General features: G+C 36.5%; 1 protein-coding gene across 6 annotated transcripts in view; it reads right to left on the bottom strand.

Annotated features, from left to right (window-relative positions):
- Nucleotides 1–26,090, bottom strand: part of CUL2 (cullin 2) — a 98,510-nt gene that overhangs the window by 50,399 nt on the left and 22,021 nt on the right. For 4 of the 6 annotated variants that reach the window (XM_012518654.3, XM_023583974.2, XM_004476126.4 and 1 more), the window contains exons 2-6: nucleotides 23,046–23,186; nucleotides 19,391–19,493; nucleotides 14,981–15,075; nucleotides 10,508–10,613; nucleotides 3,136–3,218 (exon numbers count right to left, since the gene is read on the bottom strand). In XM_012518654.3, the coding sequence (XP_012374108.1) occupies nucleotides 3,136–3,218; nucleotides 10,508–10,613; nucleotides 14,981–15,075; nucleotides 19,391–19,493; nucleotides 23,046–23,164 (506 nt within the window). In that variant the 5' untranslated portion in view covers nucleotides 23,165–23,186. Of the gene's footprint in view, nucleotides 1–3,135; nucleotides 3,219–10,507; nucleotides 10,614–14,980; nucleotides 15,076–19,390; nucleotides 19,494–23,045; nucleotides 23,187–24,283; nucleotides 24,330–25,281; nucleotides 25,347–26,090 lie in introns of those variants that run through there. The other 2 variants (XM_058297686.1, XM_058297687.2) reach the window with 2 other exon arrangements.

Here is a 26,090-nt window from a genome sequence, read left to right as displayed (position 1 = left end):
TAAAGCAAAGCAATTTTTTTTAAATTGGAAAGACCAAATTGGAAGTCTAAAGACATTAAGTCTATTACCTTAGTTATATAAAGTTCAGTAAGTCATATCTCCTTGTTGAAATTCCATTTTCTTAGATGTAAATAAAACTTGCCCATCATCATCCTTTTATAAGCTATCCCCTCTCAATCAGAAACAGACTGGGCATCACCATCCCCAAATCCTCAAGACTGAGGAATGAACAAATATAAGCGGGGGAATGCAACTATGGACTAAAGTAGACTTACTATTATTCTAGCAATGGAAGTTGTTTCACTGATACAAAGGCAGTGGCCACCAGAGCTACTGAGGGAGGGGAAATGGAATAGGTATAATATGGGGCGTTTTGGGGGCATTGGAATTGTCCTACATGACATTGTAATGACAGATACAGGCCATTATACATTTTGTTGAAACCTATAAAATTGTGCAGTGCAAAATGTAAACTATAGACCATTGTTAGTGGTGGTACTTCAACATGTGTTTATCAATTGTAACAAATGTGTCACACTAATGAAAGATGTTAGTGGGAAAAGTAGGGGAGGGGAAGGGGGTAGAGCATATGGGAATCCCATATATACATACATACATATATATATATATATATATATATATATATATTCCCCCCTGCCAGGAGGTACTGAGGATTGAACCTGGGACCTCATACCTGGGAAGCAGGCACTCAAACCACTGAGCTATATCTGCTCCCTTTCCCTGTATTTTTGATGTAACATTTATATAATCTAAAGCTTGTTTAAAAATTTTAAAGATTAAAAAAAAAACAAAAACCTTGCCCTGCCTCCTTAACATCAAATAAAGAAATATGTGAAAACACTAGAATACTCAAAGCAAACTATAATATATTCATCATTAAGCTAAAGTTATTGGAGCTAGGAATGGAAGAAATATTCCATATCTTAAAAAGTGGGAGTGGATGTAGCTCAGTGGCTAACTGCTGCTTTCCATGTACAAGGTCCTGGGTTCAATCACCGGCACCTTCTTTAAAAAAATATATATCTATATCTATATCTATATATCTATATATAGATATCTATATATCTATATCTAGATATAGATATAGATATATGAAAAAATACAGGTTAGACAAACCCAGATTTGAACCCCTAGAGTTGAGAAGATGCAGCTGGAGTCAAACTCCCCTAGTTCATGTTCCACCATTTATTTTTTCATCTATAAAATGGTGATAGTAGCAGTACCTACCTTAGAGGGTTGTAAGGATTAAACAGGTAATACACGTAATGCTTTTAGTACAGGCCTTAGCACATATTTCGCATATTTAATGCTTATTATTACTATTAAGCCTTAGTTTCCTAAGCTACAAAATGTGGGATAATACCTACCTAATAGAGTCGATGTATAGAAAACAGATGCTATTAGTAAATCATGTCAAATAGTGCTTCAATGGCAGCTGATTAAGACAACAAAAATAAGACAAGTTGGCCTAGTATCTGACCAGATAAATGTCTCTCTTTTCCAAAATTAATATCCTATAGTTGTATTGCTTCTTTTACACAGTTAATTTTCTTTTATTTTTCATCAAATTCATTTTTAACAAGCATGTAAGAAAAATTTAACATGTTGGGACAAAGCTGTATTAAGAGCTTTGTACTTCTAAATGTACATTTAGAAAATTTTATTATTTTCAGTATGCTTTTAATGTAAAATAGCTCAATTTCAAGTCAAGAAAAAGTTAATTTTTAGCAAAGGAAACTATATCAGAACCAATAAATCTTTTTTATGATGGTCTTTCATTTAATCATAGGTTAACAAAGGAAAGAAAGAAAAAAAATGGTTCTATCATACATCACTCTTGCCTTTTCTCCCCATCTCATTATCTTTGAAACTAATGGGATCATTAAAATGGTGACAGTTTTTTGAGAACCAAGTTACTCACTGCTGCCATCTATTTTCTATTTGATATTAATGATACATTTTAAAAGATATCCTCATATCCTCTTTTGTTGTTTCAACTATCGTTGTTTTAAATCCCTTACTTCCCACTCAGAGCCCCAAAATAAGAGCAATACTTGGACAAAACTTTCCTTGCATAAGAAAATCTCTGTAAATGGACCTTCCAGTAACTTGAAATTTATCAAAAATATTTTTGTTGACTGACTTAGTGATCTCAATTCCCCAATGGTGAAGTCTAGTAAGAAATGAACAAGGATGTTCTACTCCGGATTCTACAGGAAAACTTTCTTTTCCCAAAATGTATCCATACAGAAATTAGGTAAAGAACGAACCTTCTGGGCCATGGCTGGTAATGGGGAAAGACATTTTCCCATAAATGTATCTCACAATAATAGGCAAGTTATTGGTTATAATACTGGGGCTAAGAGATAAATAACTAGAAAAATCTATTATCTTGAATAGTAATCTTCATCAGGATTTAAAGAGAGACGGAGAGGAAATGTACTAACAACTAAGTACTCTGCATGTAAAGTCTAAGAGGTTTCAGGACTGAAAAATAACAACTCACTCTTTCGGGTACTTATTTAATAAGCACATTAGGTTAAAGAGACAGAGTCTTGGGCGGGAGAGGGCACGCTGGAGGGTGGGAAGCAGAGGGCATGGCAAGAAGGAAAAGCAGAGTGCTGAGCGCCCAGAGAAGAGAGCCCACTCCTGCACTTTAGGGTGTGTGTGCTCTGAGGCTCTAGAAAAGGGTGTTGAGAAGACCCCGAAATATGCCTAGGAATGCTGGAGGAAGCAGGGAGAGAAGCAGCCAAGTTCACGAAAAAACTTACACAAGTTAGACAGACTGTGCACCCTAAGGATTGGAGAGAAGGGGAAACCTGGCCTGGGGAAGACTCAACAGGGCTCTGAGCACCACACAGAAAACTCTGAGAGCCTCAGAGTGGCAAAGAGGTGGCATAGAGGAAGTGAGGAGGGACAAAAAGATTTGAAAACAACCCTTAAATTAATGACATTAAAAATAAAATGAGGGAAAAATAAATTTTTTAAAAATAAAAATAAAATAAAATAAAATGAGGCCTAAGTCTAAACAAGTCAAGCTGCTGCATATCATCTTTAAACCTTATCAAATGGCAAAGTAGAATTGATTCAGGAAAAATAAAAGTAAGCACTCACTTTTTTATTTCTCGGAGCAACATTCGAATAAGGATGGTCTGGAGTGGTTCAACCATCAATTTCCTCCACATATCCAATGCTAGCTGCCAGGAAAAATAAAAATCATTAAAGTTGAATTGCTTAGTATTTGTTTTCAACTTTTACAAGAGACTATTTTAAAAGTAAAAATATCTATCAAAAGCAAATACTTCTAATATTTCAAAATTCAAGTCAAAACTGGATGCACAGAGAAATTTATCACTTAAAACGATAATAATCATCTTATCAGACTCGTACAAAGAATAGAATTAAAGTTTTATCATTAACTGAAACTCTTAAAAGAAATAACTGATTTCTAGAAAACTTTATTATTAACTGCTCCAAGGGGCTATAGACACATAAGGCAGGTGTTGTTCACCAAGGCCAGAGAAGGCCAGAAACAGAGGAGATACATTAAATAAAATAATGTGATTATGTGATTTGCTGTTAGCAATTTTTTAAATGATAAAATATCACAAACAATAAGATGGTAAGACAGTTTAAAGAAAAAAATAGAAAACCTCTGTATTTGCCACCCAGATTAAGAAATACAACTTCATCATTATATCTGTCCCCTTCTGTATCCCTGGAGGCTCTCACTATCCAGAATTTTGTGTTACATCATTACCTAGTTTGTAGTACTTTTATTCCTTTAGGAAGAATCAGGAATTGAATCCAGTTCCTTGTACACGGGAAGCTCCCTTATAAGTTTACAAAATGTGCAGTAGCCTCATATAAGATGTTTGAAGTTGACTACTTCTGATCTTAATAACAAAGTCATATTGTATGTATTTTCCTATATATGATTTTTTAAAAATTAACTTTTCTAATGAAATTTATCCAAATTGGGGCATATAACTATGGTTCGTTCATTACTACCTTTATATAGTATCCTACTATATGAATATATCAAATTTATTTTTCTTTTTACTGCTAATGGATATGTGTTTGTGATGCCAGTATTTTGTTTTTTTTAATCATATTTCTTTTTTCTTTTTTTTTTTAATTCCCCCGCCACCCCCACCCCAGTTGTCTGTTCTCTGTGTCTATTTGCTGTGTCTTGTTTCTTTGTCCCCTTCTGTTGTCGTCAGCGGCACGGGAAGTGTGGGCAGCGCCATTCCTGGGCAGGCTGCACTTTCTTTCGCACTGGGCGGCTCTCCTTACAGGGCGCACTCCTTGCGCGTGGGGCTCCCCTACGCAGGGGACACCCCTGCGTGGCAGGGCACTCCTTGCGCGCAAGATTCCAGTGTTTTGCTACTAAAAATAATGCTGCTATTCTTGTATACATCTGATGGTATACATAAGCAAAAATATCCCTTGATATATATCCCATGGAAAAGCCAGACTGTAAGGTTAGAGGCACATGTGGTTTACTAAATAAAGCAAATGGGTACTTCAAAGTGATTTTACCAATTTTCACTCCCACAAACAGTGGAAGAGAGCTCCTGTTACTCCACGTCCATGACAACAACCAGGCTTTTGTTAGTTTGCCAATCTAGCGGATGTAAAATGGTTTCTCACAGCAGTGGTAACTGGCATTTCCTTGACTGAGGCTAAGCACCTTTTTATGTTTATTGCCCATCAAGGTTTTTTCTTTCTAATGCCAATTCATCTCTTTTGCTCATTATCCCATTAATGTTTGGTTTGTTCTTAATGAAACCTAGGAGTTACTTACAGATTGTGGAAATTAATCTCTTGTCAGTTTTATGTACTGTAGTATGTCTTAGCTTGTGACTTGACATTTTTATTTCCTTTATAGTGTTTTTTTAGTAAAAGTATATTTATTTAAAGTACTGAAATTTATCAGATTCTCTTTTATCATTTGTAGGTATTATGTCTTTTAAGAAATCCTTTCCTACCCTATAGTCATCGGGATATATGCACTCCTATATTACCTTCTAAAATTTTCAACTTTTGCCTTTCACATTGAAGTCTTTGCCTTTCACATTGAAGTCTTAAAACTCCCATATTTTTCCCATACATATTACAAATTATTCCAGTTCCAGAAGTTTACTTCCCTTGTGTTTTCAACTTAATCTCTCTCCATTTGCATAGGTCTGTTTCTGGTCTCTCTATTCAGATTCCCTGGGTAATTTTTGTCCAAGTAAGTAAAAGCATTTGTCTTCCCAGGAGGAAAATCCCTCAAATTTTTTTTTTAAAGATTTATTTATTTATTCCCTGCCCCGCCCTGCACTGTCTGTTCTCTGTACCCATCTGCTGTGTTCTTCTAGGTCCGCTTGCATTCTTATCAGGCGGTACTGGGGATCTATGTCTTTTTGTTGTGTCTTCTTGCTGTGTCAGCTCTCCGTGTGTGTGGCTCCACTCGTGGGCGGGCTGTGGTTTCGCGTGGGGTGGTTCTCCTTGTGGAGGGGCCACTCCTTGCAGAGGGGGCGGGGGGCCCTTATGCGGGGGCATCCCTGCATGGGCTGGCACTCTGCGTGCAGCATCTCTGCATGTGGGCTAGCTTACCACACGAGCCAGGAGGCCCTGGGTATCAAACCCTTGGACCTCCTATATGGTAGGTGGACGCTCTATTTGTTGAGCCACATCCACTTCTCTATCCCTCAAGTTTTGAAATTTTCTTTTTGAATAGCATAATTGGGGTGGGGGACATGAAGATAATCTATAAGAAAAGAGAAAATGGGATCTTACACCTGTGCTGGAAGGGCAAGCTGGCAAAGTCTTTCTGAAAGACAAGTTGGCAGGACCTATCAAAATTTAGAAACTTCCAGGAAGATGGAGGATTAGAGACACAGGACTCACTTCGCTCCCAGAAAAATAGCTAGAAGACAGGCAGAAACAGCCTGGAAAAAAATGTTCTAGGGTTTAGGGCACCAGGGGAAGGCCTAAAGAGAGAGGGGCAAAAGGAAAAAAATCTTACAAGAAAATTATGTTGAGGGAAGCAGACTCGGCCCAATGGATAGGGCGTCCGCCTACCACATAGGAGGTCTGCAGTTCAAACCCCGGGCCTCCTTGATCTGCGTGGCGCTGGCCAATGTGCAGTGCTGATGCGGACAAGGAGTGCCCTGCCACACAGGGGTGTCCCCCGCGTAGGGGAGCCCCACACGCAAGGAGTGCGCCCCGTAAGGAGAATCACCCAGCGTGAAAGAAAGTGCAGCCTTCTCAAGAATGGTGCCGCACACATGAAGAGCTGACACAAGATGACGCAACAAAAAGAAACGCAGATTCCCGTGCCGCTGACAACAACAGAAGTGGACAAAGACGAAGACGCAGCAAATAGACACAGAGAACAGACAACCGGGGTGGGGGAGGAGGGGAGAGAAATAAATAAATAAATCTTTTTAAAAAAACCTATTAGAGGTGTATAGCAGCAGAAATGAAATGACAGAAGAATAAGTGATGCAGAAGACAGAACAGCTGAAATCGAGAGAGAAGAACAGAAAAAGAAAAGAATGGAAAAAATTGAGCAGGGGCTCAGAGAGAAGAATGATAACAGAAAGTGCAACAACACACATATGTTATGGGAGTTCCAGAAGGAGGAGAGAAGAAGGGGTAGAAAGAGTATTTGAGAAAGTAATGGCTAACTCTCATGAAAGAAATTAATTTACATGTCCAAGAAGCACAGCGTACTCCAATCAGAATAAACCCGAAAAGATCTATTCCAAAACACATATTACTCAGAATATCAAATATCAAAAATAAAGAGAAAATTCTGAAAGGAGCAAGTGAGAAGCAAACCATCACATGCAAGGGAAGCCCAGTAAGACTTAGTATGGATTCCTTATCAAAAACCATGGACAAGAGAAGGCAGTAGTATGATTCATTAGTTTACTGAAAGAAATATTTCCAGCCATGAATTCCTTATCCAGCAAGTATGACGATGAGTTTAAAATAGTCACTAATAAACAGAAACTAAGAGATTTGTGAAAAAGAATCTGGTTTTGCAGGAAGCATTAAAAGGAGACTTACAGTCCAAAAAAAAAAAAAAAAATACAAGAGAGTCTTAGAGGAGAGTATAGGCAGGAAGACAATCAGAAAGGATAACTATAAGAATAAAAAACAAATTAACGCAACAAAAAGAAACACAGATTCCCATGCTGCTGACAACAACAGAAGCGGACAAAGAAACGAGATGCAGCAAATAGACACAGAGAACAGACAACCGGGGTGGGGGGGAAAGGGGAGAGAAATAAATAAATAAATAAATCTTTAAAAAAAAAAAAAAGACAAAATAAAATATGAAACCCATATGAAATCTGTTGATCATTAATCTTTAGAAATGAATAGAAATGGTGAAAGCACGTCATCGTGTTTGTAATTAGCAGTGCTAATATATGGGTATGACAGTGACTGAAAGGGAAAGTCTAAGGTCATGTAAATTACTAGAAGGAAAGCTTAAAAATGCGCCATGGAACTGTACAGCACAACGAAACCTCATGTGATTTATGAGTCAGCTATGTAAAGCAGGGGAAGCACAGAATGAAAAGTGTAGAGGGTTTTTTTTGTTTATTATTATTATTGGGATAATGAAAATGCTCTAATAATGACTGAAATAGCTAATGCACAACTATGTGATTATACATGTTAGCCTCATTTAGCAAAATTACCCCATGTGACCCTGCTCAGCACCCGCAGGTCTTCCCTGCTGCGATAACAGATGACCCCAAACCCCCACCCTGTCCTTAATCCAACAGTATGTACTAATCTCAAAACCAACCATGAGAATAACACAAGATCGCAGAAGGTACCTGTGCAATCATAAACGTAGAAGAAAATCATAAACTCTTAAAAGAAAACATAGACATCATTCAGAGAGCCCAAGATAGTAACTATGGGAACCAGTCATGGTTCTCCTCATTTCTTCCTTTTCCTCACCCTTAAAATCAATCCTTTTATCCATTATAACACCACTACTGACAGTATTGTTGCTTCTTTTTGGTCCTTGTCTCTTACAGCTTCTCATCGGATGAATACGCCAAATTGCACAATCAACAATTCAGGAATATGTGAACGGCATCTTTGTGCTACATGAACACCAACACCAACTCTTCAGGACCAGAAATCAGATCCCACTGGAAAGGACAGAAAGGAATTCTTTGCCACCCCATAACAGCAGGAAGTAGCCAGACTGAGTCGATGCCCTGGATTCCCTCGCCCTTCCATTGTGCCCAGTATTCCCATAATATATATTTATAATTAAAGACTTAGGAATGTTAGAGGTTTCCCCTTACAAGTTTTGCAATGATTAACAGGTCATAAGGCTGTGACTCCATTCCAATAGATTGAGCAAGCTGCCTAGGGCTGGTAGGCAGCCCATCCACTCCCAAGAATAAACAAAGTGGAGCAGATAAGGGCCTTCACCCGCTCCAGGCCCAGGCACCACCAACCCCTCTGCATTCTAAGAATACCATACCTGCTAGCCCACTTCCCCCTATCCAATTGGCCTCAGGCTGTACTCGGTTTTCCAGCCGCCTATTGATGTACTGTGCCTATTGATGTACTGTGTAAATCATATCCACCATCCTCCAGGGGAGTGCTGAAGTCTCTCTTCAGACCCCTGCCATGAAGGTGGAAGGGGGGCCCTGAAGTCTATTCTTCAGACCCCTCCATTGGGAGAGCTTCCCAATAAACTTCCTGCCTGCAATTGTCAGTCTCTGCGTCCCAGTGAGCGCCATTTCTCTAACATACCAAAGCCACTGAGAGTACACTCTGGATGGATTTATGCTTTATTAATATGTATCAATAAAACTGATTTAACAATTTTTTTTAAAAACTAAGAAAAAAAAATTTAGAATGTGCTACCTATGACCTAGAAACTCTACTTCCAATTACCCATTTTATTAAAATTTCTTTTCATGTACAAAGAGATTTACAAATAAATGCATGAGTATAAGACTTCTGTCTACTTTGTTCACTGCTGTATTACCAGGATATAGAACAGTGCTTGGTACATCTAGAAGCTCAATAAATAATGGATGAAAAATGATGTTCACTGTAGTGTTGCAACAAAAAAATCTAGAAAGTCAGGAGAATAGTTTAATAAACTATGCTAAATCTCTATAGTAGAAGATTAAATTCTCACATACAAAAAAAACTTAAATGAAAAGAGTTCTAGACACATAATTTTTTTAAAAAAGGCAAAAAAAAATCCTAGGTCTTTTTTTTTTTTAGACTGCATATATTATTTGAAACCAGTAATATTTTAAAAATAAAGTCAAAACCATTATGTGTATTTGTATAAATTCTGTATGTAGATGCATAAGCAAAGTTCAAGAAAGATAAAAACAAGTTGTTTATAATGATTTCCTCTGGGAAGAGGAGTGGGCTTGGCCTCTGCTTACTTTACCTGAACTTACAAGCTTCATAAGAGCAGGGATCATTCACCATTGTACTCACCAATGCCTGGCTACTCAACAAATATGCATTATATGAATAAAAAAAAGTGTGCAAGGGTATTTCTTTCATAATCAACATATGCATATGTTTTCCACACTTAAATCAGAGCTTTACTTCAAGAACTTGAGTGAATTAGGTAAACTACATACCTCATTCTTTCACTCTGAATTTAATTACTTTTTAAGTAAAGTTACAATAAATCTGTTATATCCATAAGCATCTATTTCCTCTTTCTAAGCTCTCTTTTAAGTCCCTGACCACTGTATTTTTTTATCTAAAGGAGTCTCAAAATTTTCTAAATAATCTGTATTTTATATAGCAAAACTACTATGTCATTCACTCATCCAGCAAAAATTTAATTATTAAAATAATAATCATCACCTTTCCTATTCCTCTGATCCATCTGAAATTTCTTAGGAAATCATTATAGTATATATATACTTAACATTTAGAATGTTTCCAATTTTAAGGTAATCAGCCCAATGTCCTTAATAAAAGGACAAGGGAAGTGGACTTGGCCCAATGGATAGAGCATCCACCTACCACATGGGAGGTCCGTGGTTCAAACCCCAGGCCTCCCTGACCCGTGTGGAGCTGGCCCATGTGCAGTGCTGATGCGCGCAAGGAGCGCCGTGCCATGCAGGGGTGTCCCCTGCGTAGGGGAGCCCCACATGCAAGGAGTGCGCCCCATAAGGAGAGCTGCCCAGCGAGAAAGAAAGTGCAGCCTGCCCTAGAATGGCTCCGCACACACACTGAGAGCTGACACAAGATGACACAACAAAAAGAAACACAGATTCCTGGTGCTGCTGCTAAGGATAGAAGCTGTCACAGAGGAGCACAGAGCGAATGGACACAAAGAAGAGACAACCGGGGGGAGGGGATGGGGAGAGAGATAAATAAAAAATAAATCTTTAAAAAAGTAAAAGGACAGTGAATAAAATTACCTCAATATATAAAAACATACTTATGCTTGCCAGTCATTTGAAGAATTTCCTACCTCTCCTATTTCCATAAGTGGTTCATTCATATCTACACCACCATAGCCATACTGAAGGTCAGCTTCTGTCAATTTATTCTTTTTAATAAATTGTGTGTTGAGATACCTGAAAAACAAATGTATTATTACTGAATATTAAGTCAAAAACAGGAGGAAAGCAAATTACTTATAACTTTAGAACAATAATTTTAGTTTATAAATTAACTACAGAAAACAGTTTAGTGATAATTTGAAAATAAATTATATAGAAATTAGAAATATAATAAGATAAAAACTATCAGCCCAACTTTCTTTATAAGGCCTTAAGTGTCAAAGAATAATGAACACCTGAGTAGGAACAAAACTATTACCCCAGTTCTATTTTAAAATCTCAAGGTTGTTGCTCTAAAAATGCCCAATGTTTATAGCCCAATATCCAAAGGTCAGACATAATACAGCTTATAAATAAAATGTTTTAACACATCCTAGGTCCAATAACTATGATGACCTCTAAGAATAACTGAGAAGAATATACAGATTTAAACTATTTGACACCTTTCTTGTTCCAGATTTCTATTCTTGTTAGCTTATGCTTGACAGACAAGCTTCAAAATCATTAACAACAGAACTTAAAGTGCAATTTTTAATTTTAATTTGGACGCCACTCAATTTCTTTTATGTCTCTGCATTATTTTATAATCAAGTTTACTGCACTGTATTTTTTAAATAAAGATGTACGTTCTAGGAAATCATAAATCAAAACAGCTTCCAATGATTTCTTAAAACAGTTCATACTGTACCACCAGGGAGTACATGTTCTTGTAATTTATTATGTCAATAAAAGGGTTAATAAGTATCCTTTAAGCTTCTAGAATATTAAGTTATACAATTAATAAAAGTATTTGACAAGAACTAATCACCTAAGGTGAAATATCGGCAATTCAATTTATCTTAAAAAATTGCACTTTAAGAGCTGAATTCCAAAGAGTTGTTTGTTTTCCAGCAAATATCTAAAGTACTTCACTACCTGGGCCATTAGGATCTTAAAAGATAATGTAACGCTTCTGGGGAAGGTCGGGCAGGAGGGTCATTATTTCTCTTTAAAATCAGAATCCGTAAAATCACCAATGCTAATGAATATTCATCTTATAAATCAATTAGGGTAAAGAAGAGGCTAGACATTAGTTTGTAAAAATAATATTGAAATATACTTTTGAAACAAAAACTAATTTTTCTCCCTTTACCTTTCATTACACAGACTTTAAGTTATACCAGAAACAAAGGACAGCCTGGACAAACCGACTATCCAGCAAGTAAAATTTCTATTGACTATATTAAGCAGTTTTCATCTGATTACTGTCAACTGTGTTCTTTATGAAAAGGATTTTACCACCAAGTCTACCAATATAATTAAGTCAGTAAAGATCAGTCACATGTTGCCAGCACCACACAAGCCAAACACACTGAGCTGAATCCAATGGGCCATCAATTCTAAGCCTTTGCTTTACGATTTTAGACAATACCAAATTTGCACTTTAGAAAAGATGAAGGGGCTTCACCTTTAATAGCAGCGAAAAAGAATGAATTTTAAAGCTATTTGGAAGATATGACTAATAGGGGCTCAGGGAAAGAGAATAACTCTAAATTAAGGACAACTGAGATTTCTGGCTTATATGTCTGGGTATATGGTACTACCATTAACTAAAATTGGTAATACCAAGGGCAATGTATGTATGTAAAATGCTCAGTGTTGAACATCAGCAGTAGTACAATGTACTCATAATACACCCTGGAGATACAGGCGGCTAACTAAAAATGGCTCTCTGAATCTTAGACTGCCTGGGACAAACACGTATTTTGATGGTTATCAATATATAGGTTGTTAATTGAGACCACCCCTGAAAGAATCTGTAGAAGAAAAACAGAGAAAAGAATAGAATCTATTTAAGTGACTAAAAGGGTATACCTGGAATAAAACTAAGGTAGAAAAAAAGTAGTTAAATGGATAGGCTTTGAAATGAGACTGATCTGGGTTCAAACTCACCCTTTGTGATTTATCACCTAAGTGACCTTGAACAAAGTTGTTCAGCCCTGGTATCTGATCTGGGGAATGAACCCAGGACCTCCTATGTGGGAAGCTGGTGCTCCATCACTGAGCCACTGAGCCTCATCGGCACCCCTAGGTTGGTTTTTTCATTTGTTTGCATGTTGCTTGTTTTTGTTTTTTCAGGAGGCACTGGGAACTGAACCTGGAACCTCCCATGTGGGAGGCAGGTGCTCAATCTCTTGAGCCATATCCGCTCCCCCTGGTTTCTTCGGCTGTAAAAATGGGACACCAACTACCTCATATGGCTAAGACATTAAATATACATATATGCAACATTTAATAAAAACTTATTAACAATAAATAAAATAACTGAAACAAAATAATTGTGCCCTAGAAAATTAAGAAAGGAGAAAAAGCAACTTAATCTTTAGTGAAATGTCTCAGCTAAAAATGGATCCACCTGCATGGCACACAGTCTAAAAAGTCTAGCCATCTACCCAAAGGCCCATTCATCCCAGCAACGGTAAAGGCATGCACACACACACTGGTATCCTTCAAATTTTCCCAACTCTCCCCAAAATTTAGGCAGGAAATTCTTTAAGTTCTGTTTATGACTATCTGACCTTGGTAGATGAAGGGGAAAAAAATCAAACGTCAGGATATTTTATGTATGCAAACTCTGTTTTATAAAAGCCAAACCACAGTAAACCTTGTACTTGTCAGCAATTACTTGTTCCTAGTTTTATTACATTTTGTTCTTCTAGGAAGAAATGGAAATGACTGGATCCCAGTTTCTAATATAGATTTACCTTAGAATGAGTAAGCTCTAATCCTGTCAAGAAACAAACAAACAAAAAAGGGCAGGGAAGGTGAACCTGTGATGAAAAGGCCCCAAGTCCAAAGGACAAACATGCCAAGGGAAGGGAGCCACGGTCACATGTGGTAAAACTGCAAGGCAGAGTCCTGTGGATAATGCTGCGAGGTCCAATTCAGCTGCTGCGCTTCTCCCCATGAGAAACTGAAGCCTGGCCCCATCTGTAGTCCAACCCATGGAACAGAAGCCAAAATTTCTCACTAAGTCCATCGCAGGCCACAATCATTTCAAGAGAAAACCCCCAAGGACCAAGGGTGAAAGGCCTGGGTGCTTAACACCATTATTCACTATTTACTTTACTTCAAGAATCAGGTCTCTGAGGAATTAATCCTTAATGGGTACACAGATCCCTTTTGGAGTGATGGAAATGTTTTGGTAATGGATAGTGGTGATGGCAGCACAACATTGTGAATATAGTCAACACCACTGAATTGTTACACTTGGAAATTGTTAAAATGGGAAATGTATTTATATTAACTCTAAAAAATTGGAAAAAAAAACAAAATTAAAAAGTGTTGAACTTCAGTGTAGTATTTTTTAAAAGTATCTACAATTAACTGAAAAAGCTATTAAAATACTCTTCTTTTCCAACTTAAAACAAACAAACAAACAAACAAAAAAAACCACACAGGTCTCTGTTTTACATGCCACAGTATTTATTTCCACTGATTCACATGAAAATAGCAGAGAGAATTTGAACACACTGTTAAGCACCAAGTGCCATGGAAACAAACAAACAAGCCAACAGGAGGGCAGGTAAAACAAAAGACCTAAGCAGAAGGGTCTGAAAAAGGAAGCACACAAGGGAATAAGGAAGAATGCATCATAATTAGTCATTCAAAGAAAGGAAGAAAAGCAACCTAGACAGAATAGCTTGAAGGCAGAAGATGTGAAACCATGTGGCATCATGAAATTGTAGGTAATTCAATACAGCTAGGAGATGGGGTAGCAAAGTCAAAAAAGTCTTAGGAAATTAAAAAAAAAGTCTCAGGAACTTCCGAGAGGAAAACTACTGACCAACAGTGTTTCCAAGAAACCTCAAATACTGAATCCTAGGCACCAACCTCCATATTCTGGTTGCACGCCCATTTTTGCAAGATTGTTAATATTTTTCTCCTCTACCAAAAAAACCACAAAACCTGAATCCTAGAGTCAATGAAGAGCATACTGGTTGGAGTGGGTGGAGCTCAGTGGTTGAGCACATGCTTCACATGTGAGAGGTCCCAGGTTCAATCTCCAGTACCTCCTTTATAAAAGCATATTGGAGGATACATGGACTTAGAATTACTCTTCTAAGTCTTATCCAACCTGAAGTTCCTGAAGTTTCACTTTGGATCTCTGTCAAGATGTAACTTGGGTTTAGTCCCAACCTGAAGAAATAGAACCATATGCTGCCTGACTCCCAAATACCCACCAGACCCAGACTACAGTCCTTCCCTCTAGCAGAGAAAAATCCTGTGGAAGGGAATGCTTTAGTTCTGCATATTTTAATGTTTAATCAAACAAATTATTCCTTTAATTATTGAATGCAGACATACCATTTAGATTGTCAAGAGTTTAAAAACATACTTACCTATATAAGCAGTCCATATAGTCTGCACCTTTGCTATATTCTTCCCAATACCTATGATACATAACAAGTACTTGTTCTTCAGCCTCCAGAACTTTCTATAAAAGGGGAAAATTATTTTTACTTGGAAAGCACTAATTATTTCCATTTGTAAATGAAGAGATTTACAAAAATTAATGTTCTAACATGAATGAAACCTGAAGATATCATGCTGAATGAAATAAGCCAGACACAAAAGGACAAATATCGTTATGATCTCATGGATTTGAAACAATTAGAATAAGCAGACTCACAGAGTCAGAATCTAGAATGCAGGTTACCAGGCAACAGGGTAGGGATAGGGAAAGGGTTCCTGTCTGGAATGATGGAAATGTTTTGGAAATCGATAGTGGTGACGGTAGCACAAAACTGTGAATGCAATTAACAGCACTAAAATATATATCTGAATGTAATTAAAAGGGGAAATGTCAGATTGTAAGTATGCTAACAAAATAAACATTTTTTAAAAATTCATGGAAGTACAATATACAGTGACTCCTAAGTTAAGCATGGACTTTAGTAGTACAATTATAAAAATGTGCTATAATCAATTGTAACAAATGTTCCACGCCAGTGCAAGGTGCTGGTGGAGTGTTGTATGGGAATCTTATATTTTATGCATGACCTTTCTGTAAACATACAACTTCTCTAATTAAAAAAAAAAGCTCTAAATAACATATAATTAAAACATTATAAATTATATTCTAATTCAACTGTATTTTTAACAATGAAACAACTGGGGAAAAAATGTGCATCTTAGAAATTAAAGTGAAGCATACATAATAGTGTGAACTACTCATTCTCTGAGGTAAAAAGACAAAATATAATAATGGTATAACACTCTCTTGAGGCTAGACTATATTAAGGTCAATTACAAATAGAAGAACATAATTCTAGTGCCTTGTACCTATGTTTCTTCAAATTCATTATTAGTGATCAGCCTGCTAGTTATATATATATATCAATACCTGAAGTTAAAGAATTCACTTTTGTGAGTAAGACTATTTATGGAAAATGACACCTTTTCCACATTCTCCAAAGCAAGGTATCTTACATTTATTTAATTCAAAATGATTGTTTTAGAAAAATAAAATTCCAGCTGAAATCTGATGTCTATTTTTTAAGAATTTATTTTTGAAAGAAATATAGTCTCACTAAAAATACACCAGATTAGTGTTCAGGAGATTTAGGTTCTTCTGTCTCAGTTCTTTTTTGAAGTGTCTATATGACCTTAAGCCAGTCATGACCTCAATTTTTATCTAGTTAATTTTCTACGCTATGCTTTTTAACTTTGAATTTTGACAATTAATGCTCAGAATGACAGCACAAAAATAGCACCTTTTTTGTCTATCAAATTGGTAAACATATCAAAAATATCAAAATCAGTATAAAAAATATCAAAATATCAAATTGGTAAATGTATCAAAAATAGCAATCACTAGTAATAATGGTGGAGATATACTCTAGCTGCTACAGGCTGGATATAACAAATTCAGAGAACAAACTGCCAATATATATTAAAAACAATACACAATAAATACACAATAAAAAATGTGTATGACCTATAAACCAGCAATCCCACATTAAGTAATTTATCCTACAAAATACTTTTCACTGTACAAAAATAAGTTAACTACAAAGATGTCACAGAAGTACTGTTTATAATAAAAATTATTGGGAACTATTTATGTGCCCAGCAATGTGGAAGTATTTTTAAAAACTCATAGTATCTTCATACAATTAAAAAAATGTACAATCATTGCCAGGATTACAAAAGTCTATTTAATAGCAAAGGAAGAGACTTAAAATATTATCAAAAGTAGGATTATAAAAGCATATAATGTGAATTCATTTACTAATTAAAAATGGAATGCTATACAAAGCAAAAATATACAAAAGACATATCAAATTCCATATATATTCACATAAACCAAAATAGATATAAATAAAAATATAGTTATACCCAAAAATATTAATTCTGGAGGTATGTTATGAGTGATGTATATTTTCTTTTTGTTTACCTGTATATTCTAAGTGATCTATAGTGATAATGTAATATTTTGGTAATTTAAAACCGTGCCCCCCGACCAATTAATCCAGTTTTCTTCAATTCTATTGGCTAGGGAAGTGGACTTGGCCCAGTGGTTAGGGCGTCTGTCTACCACATGGGAGGTCCGCAGTTCAAACCCCGGGCCTCCTTGACCCGTGTGGAGATGGCCCATGCCCAGTACTGATGCGCGCAGGGAGGGCCATGCACGGGGAAACCCCACATACAAGGAGTCGCCCCGTGGGGGGAGCCTCCCAGCGTGAAGGAGAGTACAGCCTGTCCAAGAATGAGCTGACACAACAAGATGACACAACAAAAGAAACACAGATTCCAGTGCCGCTGACAACAACAGAAGCGGACAATGAAGACGATGCAGGGAATGGACACAGAGAACAGACAACTGGGGGGGGGGGCAGGAAGGGGAGAGAAATAAAATAAATAAATCTTAAAAAAAAAATTCTATTGGCTATATAACAATTTATACTTTATTATTTATACATTAGTCTAATTCTTTCTGTCACAGGCTCTGAATGGACATATGGTGTACAATTATGCGTCCTAAACTTTCATAAAACATTTAAAATATTTTAAAATGAAATTTACAATTTTACTAATATTAACAATTATAATTATTAACACTATACCAATATTTTAATCATTGTAGCACTGTTATGCAAGACGTTAACATTAAGCAGCTGGGTGAAAAGTATATAAGAACTTTGTGGTATTTTTTCATGTTTTACTTCAAGGTTAAGTTTAAAAATCGTACAATGTAATTTAAAATATAGAATTATAAAATTTATAACTGCCTTAAAAAGGGGGAAAGAAGCAAACATAAAATGCCTTATATAGTTACCAATTATGGCATAACCAAAGCTCATTATAGCAGAACTTTACTTCTAAAACTAATTTAAGACATTATTTTTAAGACCATTTTAAAGTACTTAACATCAAAACTACTTTCACAAGCTGAAAAATGCACACACTAAAATACTAGACCATTTCTACCATATACAATAAAATGTAAGGGGGTTACCTCCAATGTTTTAAGGAAAATAGCACACGATAAACTGCGTTCTACTTATTTTAAGTTACCATTTTTAAAAATATCTACACCTGGCCATGTACAGAGCTAGACAATTTATATTATGTCAATTTATCTCCATTTTATAAATTAAAGAAACTGAAGGCTCAGTCCTTAAGGTAGGTTAAGTGAGTTGCCCATGGCCAAACAGCTAATAAAAAGTAAAGTGAACATTCTACCCTGGGCAATAAATTATCTTATCCAGTTTCTGGTGAGATCAGTAGAAGCGCTATCTATAGCCAAATACTGCAAAATTCATTTTTTATACACAGCCCTAGTCCATAATGTTGGCGTCATATACATAGTACACTAACCAAATTAACTTATGAGTCAGAGGCAGTTTCTACCATGCTTTTTAATTTGCCATTTCACCTTTTTAGAAGAGTTAATTAAGATATGAAGAGGTAGCTAAAAGATTGAAAACACAAAATTAAAGAAAAAGATTTACCTTCCCCCTTTGGGTAAGAAAGAGCAAATAGTGGTTCATAAAGAGTAATAATACAGAAAAGGAGACGTGGTTCAACTGAGAGAGCATCCACCTACCATATGGAGGGTCCAGGGTTCAATACCCAGGGCCTCCTGACCCATGTGGTAAGCTGGCCCATGCACAGTGCTGCCGCACAGAAGGAGTGCTGTGCCATGCATGGGTGCCCCACACACACAAGGAATGCGTCCCGCAAGGAGAGTCGCCCCGCGTGGGGAAAAAAAAAGCGCAGCCTACTCAGGGGTGTTACATGGAGAGTTGATGCAGCAAGATGACACAACAAAAAAGAGATGCAGTTTCCAAGAGTCACCTGACAATGCAAGCAGACGCAGAAGAACAGACAGCAAATGGACACAGAGAGCAGACAACAGTGGGGGGCGGGGAAGGGGAGAGAAATAAGGAAATAAATTTTAAAAAGAGTAATACAGAAGAGGTGGGAATGAAGAACAAGGTGAAACTTGGTTCTAATAAACACAGGAGCATATCTTAAAGTCAAGCAAACCTTTATGTGTATCCCTGCTGCTTCACTTACTAGTTCTATGATCTAAGTAAGTAAATTGAGTTCCCTTAGAGAACCTAACACTGCTTGACTCATAGTAAATATGCAATAAATATCATATATATACTAAGAAAAACTAAGAAACAAAATAACATGAACTTAAGAAAAATTCAAGAAAACAGTGGGGGAAAAGTGAACTAGTCAAATAACTATATAGCTATACAGTTATTTGCATTTACCATTTATTTATCATTCCTTACCTTGTGCAAATGCCGTACGTGATTTTCCAAAAAAATTTTAGTTTCTGTATAAAGTCTTTCTCCAAGGGGTTCAGGATAGGCCACACATAAAGCATAGATATCTCTTGTTAAATTGTTAAGGTTTTCATGTTCATTTTCATTCATTCAATTCATCGTAAGATTTAACTCAATTTTGGCATTAAAAAAATGAAAAATCATTTTTTGCAGTTTAGGCTTATTTTATACATACAACAAAGATAACATAGGTAATCATGCCTACTTTTAATTAAAAAACACTGTAATATTCATTCATTTAGCCACTCAAACATTTATTGATAATGTATTTGAAAGCATGGTTACTATTTGAAGCAATGGTTCCTCTCAGACATGTTAAACTTCAGAAGGTGATACTAAAAAATCAAGTTATCCAGAAATCTACAAAATAAGGTTTATGTAAGAATGGGTATAAGCATATCAATAAAGAGCTATGAAATATCACAAGAAGCAGATAAGTCTAAGCAATTCTGAGAAACAAGTTATATAAATTACTCATTTGACATTTCCCCACATAATACTCAGGATATTCCACAGCCTACCCACTGTCCCGCAGCCTTTATTCTATTAAAAGAATGATAAACCTTGAACAGCAATAGTAACATCAATTAACCAATTAAGTTTTTGAATGCCAGTACCAGCTAGACCACACCAGAAGTAGCCATAAAGAGTTCTCAACCAGTAGTAGGGGAAATGAGATCTAATGGAGGCTTTATATCTTGACCAAATCTCAACCTCTCTGGGTTGCCATTTCCTCATCTCTAAGGTAAGTATTATAAACCCTTTCCTGACATCTTTTCAGAGTTGTGTTAAGACCCAAATAAACTCATTTATTTATTAAAGTGCTTCATAAACCATGAATCACTAGCCAAATATAGAAGACATAACACACCTCAAGTAATCTGAGACCAGACTAACTAGATAAGAGCATATAAAGTGAAAATAAGGTTAACAGTCAATTACTTATATTTAATACAAATATGAGGAAAAATTTATGCTTAAAACTATATTAGGGGAAGCGGACTTGGCCCAGTGGTTAGGGCATCCGTCTACCACATGAGAGGTCCGTGGTTCAAACCCCGGGCCTCCTTGACCTGTGTGGAGCTGGCCCACATGCAGTGCTGATGCGCTCAAGGAGTGCTCTGCCACGCAGGGGTGTCCCCACATAGGGGAGACCCATGTGCAAGGAGTGCACCCCATAAGGAGAGCTGCCAGCGCAAAGGAAAGTGCAGCCTACCCTAGAATGGTGCCGCACACACGGAGAGCTGACACACAAGATGTGTGTCAATAAAATAAACACAATAAAAAGAAACACAGATTCCCATGCCGCTGACAACAACAGAAGCAGACAAGAAAGAATGCAAGAATGCACAGTGAATAGACACAGATAACAGACAAATGGGGTGGGGGGAAGGAGAAATAAATAAATAAATAAATCTTTAAAAAAAAAAAACAACCAAACTATATTAGGGGGAGCAAATGTCGCTCAAATGAGTGAGAGCCTGTTTCTCGTGTACCAGGTCCCAAGTTCGAGCCCTAGTACCTTCTCAAACAAACATAAAAAATATCAACTCTCATTGGGGAGTGGATATAGCTCAGTGATTGAGCACCTGCTTCCCATGTACAAGGTCCTGGGTTCAATCTCTGGTACCTCCTTAAAAAAAAAAAAAGAAAAACCTATGTAAGAAGTAAGATGCACATTTTCCCTCTCTTCTATTTCCATAACACCTTATATATCCCACTGAATTTATTTTTACACAATATAAATTATTTTATTTATAACTCTTGTCCTCCACACTAGCTTTACCCTAGGAGCAATGGTTCAGTATTTGCTAATTCAGTGTTCACGGCAAATTTACAACATAACTACCACAAACAACAAAAGTCCACTGTACTTACATATTACAATTGCTGTTATAATGAATTAAATGGCGTAATGGCTTCCCTGTTGGTCTGAAAGAATGTCACTGTTCTTGCCTCAACATTCAGCTCAATATAAACAATTGAGCTAGGCATTGAGAACAAATTAAATCACTGTCTTGTGAAACCAAAACTTTTCTAAAGAACTTATGTCCCACATAAAGGGGACAGCCATTGCTAGAGAAGACAGAACTACTTCGGTCTAGCAAATTGTTGTCATATAGGAATGTGGCATACCAGATTTCACATTGTCCTAGAAAAACTACTAATCTAGATTTTTTATATAAAAACTCACAACTCACAAATGAAGGCAATTAATCAATTAAAAAGCTAAAAAAAATTTAATTAAAAGAACATTAGTGGTGCAGGTATAGCTCAGTAGTTGAGTGTGCACAGCACATGTATGATGTACCTCCTAAAAACACTAGTTATCCTAGCTGTTGCCTAAACTCTCAATTTTTCTATTTTTCTATATTTCTATTTTTAATATGTTTCATTTTATCAGTTTTCATTCTTTGGCAAATGTTTTTTTAAAAAAGACAATAAAGAAACTATAAACAGAAGTAGTTTATATGAAAAGAGCTTCTGGGGTCAGAAATAATATGGACAGATCTGTGAATATTATTTATGTTATTATGATGAATTCTTAACACAGACCTCATATTTCTAAAACGAAATTCAGAGAGCAATAAACATCCTTGTTCTTAGGTAATGTGCATGGAAGTATAAGTGATAGAATAGCATGATATATATAATCTACTCTCAAAATGTTTAGAAAATTAAATAGAGATGGATGGGTGAATGGATAGATAAAATGATAAGTCAAATGTGGCAAAATGTTAAGAATTGGTAAATCTGAGTATCTGGGAAGAGGCTATATTGAAGCTCTTTGTATAGACTTTCTATTACTTTTGCAGCTGTCCTCTAAGTTTGAAATTATTTCAAAATAGAAAATTTTTAAAAAAGGAAAAGTATTAAACAATTTCCACTCTCTTGCTTTTAAACAAGACTTGCCTTCACACTAAGGATAAAACCCAAAGCCCTAAACAAAACCTAAATGACCCATATGAACAGACCGCTGGCTCCCTACTGACCTCATTTCTTACCACTTCCCTCACTCACTGTACCAGCCAGTTTGCTATTCCTCAAAACTGCCAAGAATGTTTCCATCTCTTGGGTCTTGGAACTTGCTGCTCCCTCTGCCTAAAACATTCTTCCCCCAGATTATTTGTATGGTTTTGTTCTGGTCTGGGCTCAAATATCACCTTCCTCAGGGTGGCCTTCCTTGATGACTCTCTTTAAAGAGCTGCATACATATACACACATCCAAGCATTCTCCAAGCCCTTCCCCTCCATTTTCCTCCATTTATCACTACACGCTAAAAGAAACACTGGCCTTCGATTACACATATTTGCATGTTTACCCATTTTTAATCCCTTATTAAAATGACAGGGAAAAAGTCTGTTTTGTTCACAATTCCAATTCTGAAGTCTAAAGTAGTGTCTGGCATACACTAAGTGCTCAATAATTATTTGTTGAATGAAAGATTATCAAAGCGTGTTGACTGCCATAAAACAGATGATGAACTTGGAAATGTATATACCCTGAAAGTTCTTCCATTTATATAAGTTTAAAGCTGTTCTGACTTTCCAAAAAGTTCATCAATTTTAGAACATTTATCAAGCTTCCACTGAAGGATACGAGAAGCGATCGTTCCATGTTGCTCTTTCAACGTATTCCAACATGACAACAGCTTTGATTGTCGTTAAAAGTTTGTTCCATGTTTCATCAAAATCTACTACTCTTGGTTTCAAAGACATTGTGCAAGTTTAGTGTTGAAATCTGTTAATTAAAAACAATAACATTAGCGTGAATTCCAAAAGCTTAGTTGTTTTTAAAGTACCACATAATTAAACAGCATGATACGTGAAAGGTGCAAGAATATAACCTGGCACATAGTAAGAGCTTAATAAACATGGAATACTATCTTTCCAAAATGATCCAGGAAAGGAATTCCACAGAATACCTGTTTCACTAACAAACTCTGAGAAAAGACCTTCTAATACAAATTATTTATGTTCAAGAGTGTTACTCCAGGGAGCGGATGAGGCTCAAGCAGTTGAGCGCCTGCTTTCCACAAGGGAGTTCAAGGTTTGGTTCCCAGTGCCTCCGAAAAGCAAAAAAACAAACAAGCAAACAAATGAGAGAAAAAAACAAAAAACAAAAAAAACCACCTACAAGGTCCCAGGTTCAATTCCCAGGCCTGGTACCTTAAAAAAAAAAAAAAGGATTGTTGCTCCAAAGATTTCAAAGCCTCATTTATTATGCTGAGTGAAAGAAGCTAGGACCCCATTAACCAAAAATCAACTCCCACCACAAGAAATATGCAGGGGACAATAAATAAGGTTTTGGCCCAAATCCTTATGATTTGCATTTCTTAAATTGGGGAAGAAAATGAAAGAGTTTATTTTAACTTTTGTTAAAGGATTAGGGGAGAAAGTTATATTTATACGAAAACAAAGTAGGATGAATAACAGGAGAATGCAAAATACAGATTTCAAAGAAATTTCAGGGTTGCAGCCTATAGTTTAGGGGTCCTTCTCAGATTCTTTAGGATATCTGGTCCCACAAACTAAAAACACTTCTCTAGCACGCAATTCCTGGCCTAGGCAAACCTAACCAATCTCTGTAGAACCATAAGACTCCTGCCTACCAGACAAGCTGCATTCTAAGAGTTAGCTGGCTTTTGGAACAAAAGAGTCTCAATATTAAAGAAACTTGATTCAGTATTTCCTTCACTGAAATCCTCAATGTCACATTTGAAGGACAGAATTAAAAGAGAAATCTTTTAAAGTTCAACTTAATTTTACGAAAGAAACACTATTCTGACGTATGTTTTAACATCCTCCCCAAAGTATTCCCTTAATACTAGCACCAACCTCGTATGTAGCCAAGGCCAAACATCCCTTCTCACTCTTTAGGAATCTTTGGGAAGAAAAGAGGTGGGAAAAAATGGGGGAGGCAAAAGCAATGGGTAAAGAGAAAAGGAGACACGGGGAGGAAAGGAGCTGCACAATCCCAAATCCCACAAGTTTTAGACAGCCCTAGGTCCATCTTACCATTTCTATCCTGAGAAGAACTCAAGAAGAGTCCAAGAAACAGATTCCAAAGAGGAGAAAGAACAGGATCAAAGAAAAGTCAAATATCCCAGATGGTGTATCACAATCAATCCAACACTCATTCATCAACATACCAAAGACTCCACCTCCTGGCTTTAAACTCATATCCTATAATATATAGAATGGATTAATGCTGATTTCACTGTGAGAAGGGAAGAACCCATTAAATTTCCTAAGCTCAAGATCAGAAAATTGACCTTAATCCTTTTCCCCTGATATACCACATCCCGTTCAACTGTGCTCCTTTATCTTTCTTGAATCTTTCTATTCCTTTGTAAACCTGTGTAGCCCACAGATTTCCTGGGATCAGGCTCTCAGCAACTCTATATTAATTTTTTAGTCATTGAAGAAATAATAATTATAATATTTGTAAAAACTGATACAGTGTTTACTATGATCAAAGTACTAGTCTAAGTATTTTATATGTATTAACTTATTTAATTCTCCCACCAATCTGATTAAGTTCCACTGTTCTCCCCATCTTCTAAATGAGAAAACTTAAGTTACAGGGAGATTAAGAAATTTGTTTAAGGTCACACAGCTAATTAATGGTGTAGTCAGGAGGATTCAGACCTGTTCTGGAGCACAACTACACCACCGTACTTACTACGCTTTTGTTTTGTTTTACTTTGTTTTAGTGAAAAATGCCAGGCACTGTTCTAGGCTCTGAGGATGCATTGTTCAAACAGCAAAGTTCTTAACCTAAAGAAGGTTACAACCTCGGGTCTGGCCCTCATCAAATACACAAAATCACCTACCTAAACCAAAAAGATGACCAAGTCAACCTCGTAGTTAAAGCTCTTTGATGTTTCCCACTGCAGAGAGCATTACGTTCAGGTTCCTTGGCAACATGGTACACAAGATTCCATGATCTGACCTCAGACTAAAGCACCTCTCCAGCTTCCTCTCCTCATGGGACTCTTCCTTGACATCACAATCCAGTAAATGCTTTCTGCTTAGAGGTCATGAACACACCAGGCTGTTTCATACCCCACCTTGAACTTTACTGTTTTCTCTACCTAAAATGCTTCTTTCCCTTACCTCTGCTCTCCATTATTCATCTGATTAATTCTGACCGATATTATAAGCCTTGGTCCAAATATATCTGCCTTTAAGGAAACTTCCTGGGCCCATGTAAGCTGGGTAAGGAGGCCCTATCCTACATATTACTTGAGAACTCTATGCTTAATCTTTTAGAGCATTTAACCACCCTGAATGTATTTATCTGAATATTTCTGGAGGGTAGGGACTCTTGTAACTGTATACCAAAAAGCTGGCAATTTTCCCTTCACATTAGTTTTCTCCCCTTACAAAAACTGAATATTATATACACTGCTTATAAATTATTTTAATGGTTAAACAGATTGTCTTTTAGCTCTGTTCAAGTTTTTATAAAATCAGACATACACTGACTTTGCTGCTGAGACCAACACATTTATGGTAACATGGGTATGTGGACAGTGATAATCCATGCTTGGATGGATGGAAAATCAAGTCAAGGTCTGAGAAGTGACTGCCTAGAGAAATACACCAAAAATTAAAAAAACAAGTTACTGTAAGAACAGAA

Source organism: Dasypus novemcinctus, chromosome 5 (assembly GCF_030445035.2).
Source record: "Dasypus novemcinctus isolate mDasNov1 chromosome 5, mDasNov1.1.hap2, whole genome shotgun sequence".
In the NCBI taxonomy this organism is placed as follows: Eukaryota; Metazoa; Chordata; class Mammalia; order Cingulata; family Dasypodidae; genus Dasypus; species Dasypus novemcinctus.
The sequence above is the reverse complement of the archived record's forward strand: the minus strand, read 5'-3'. Positions and strand labels throughout refer to the sequence as shown.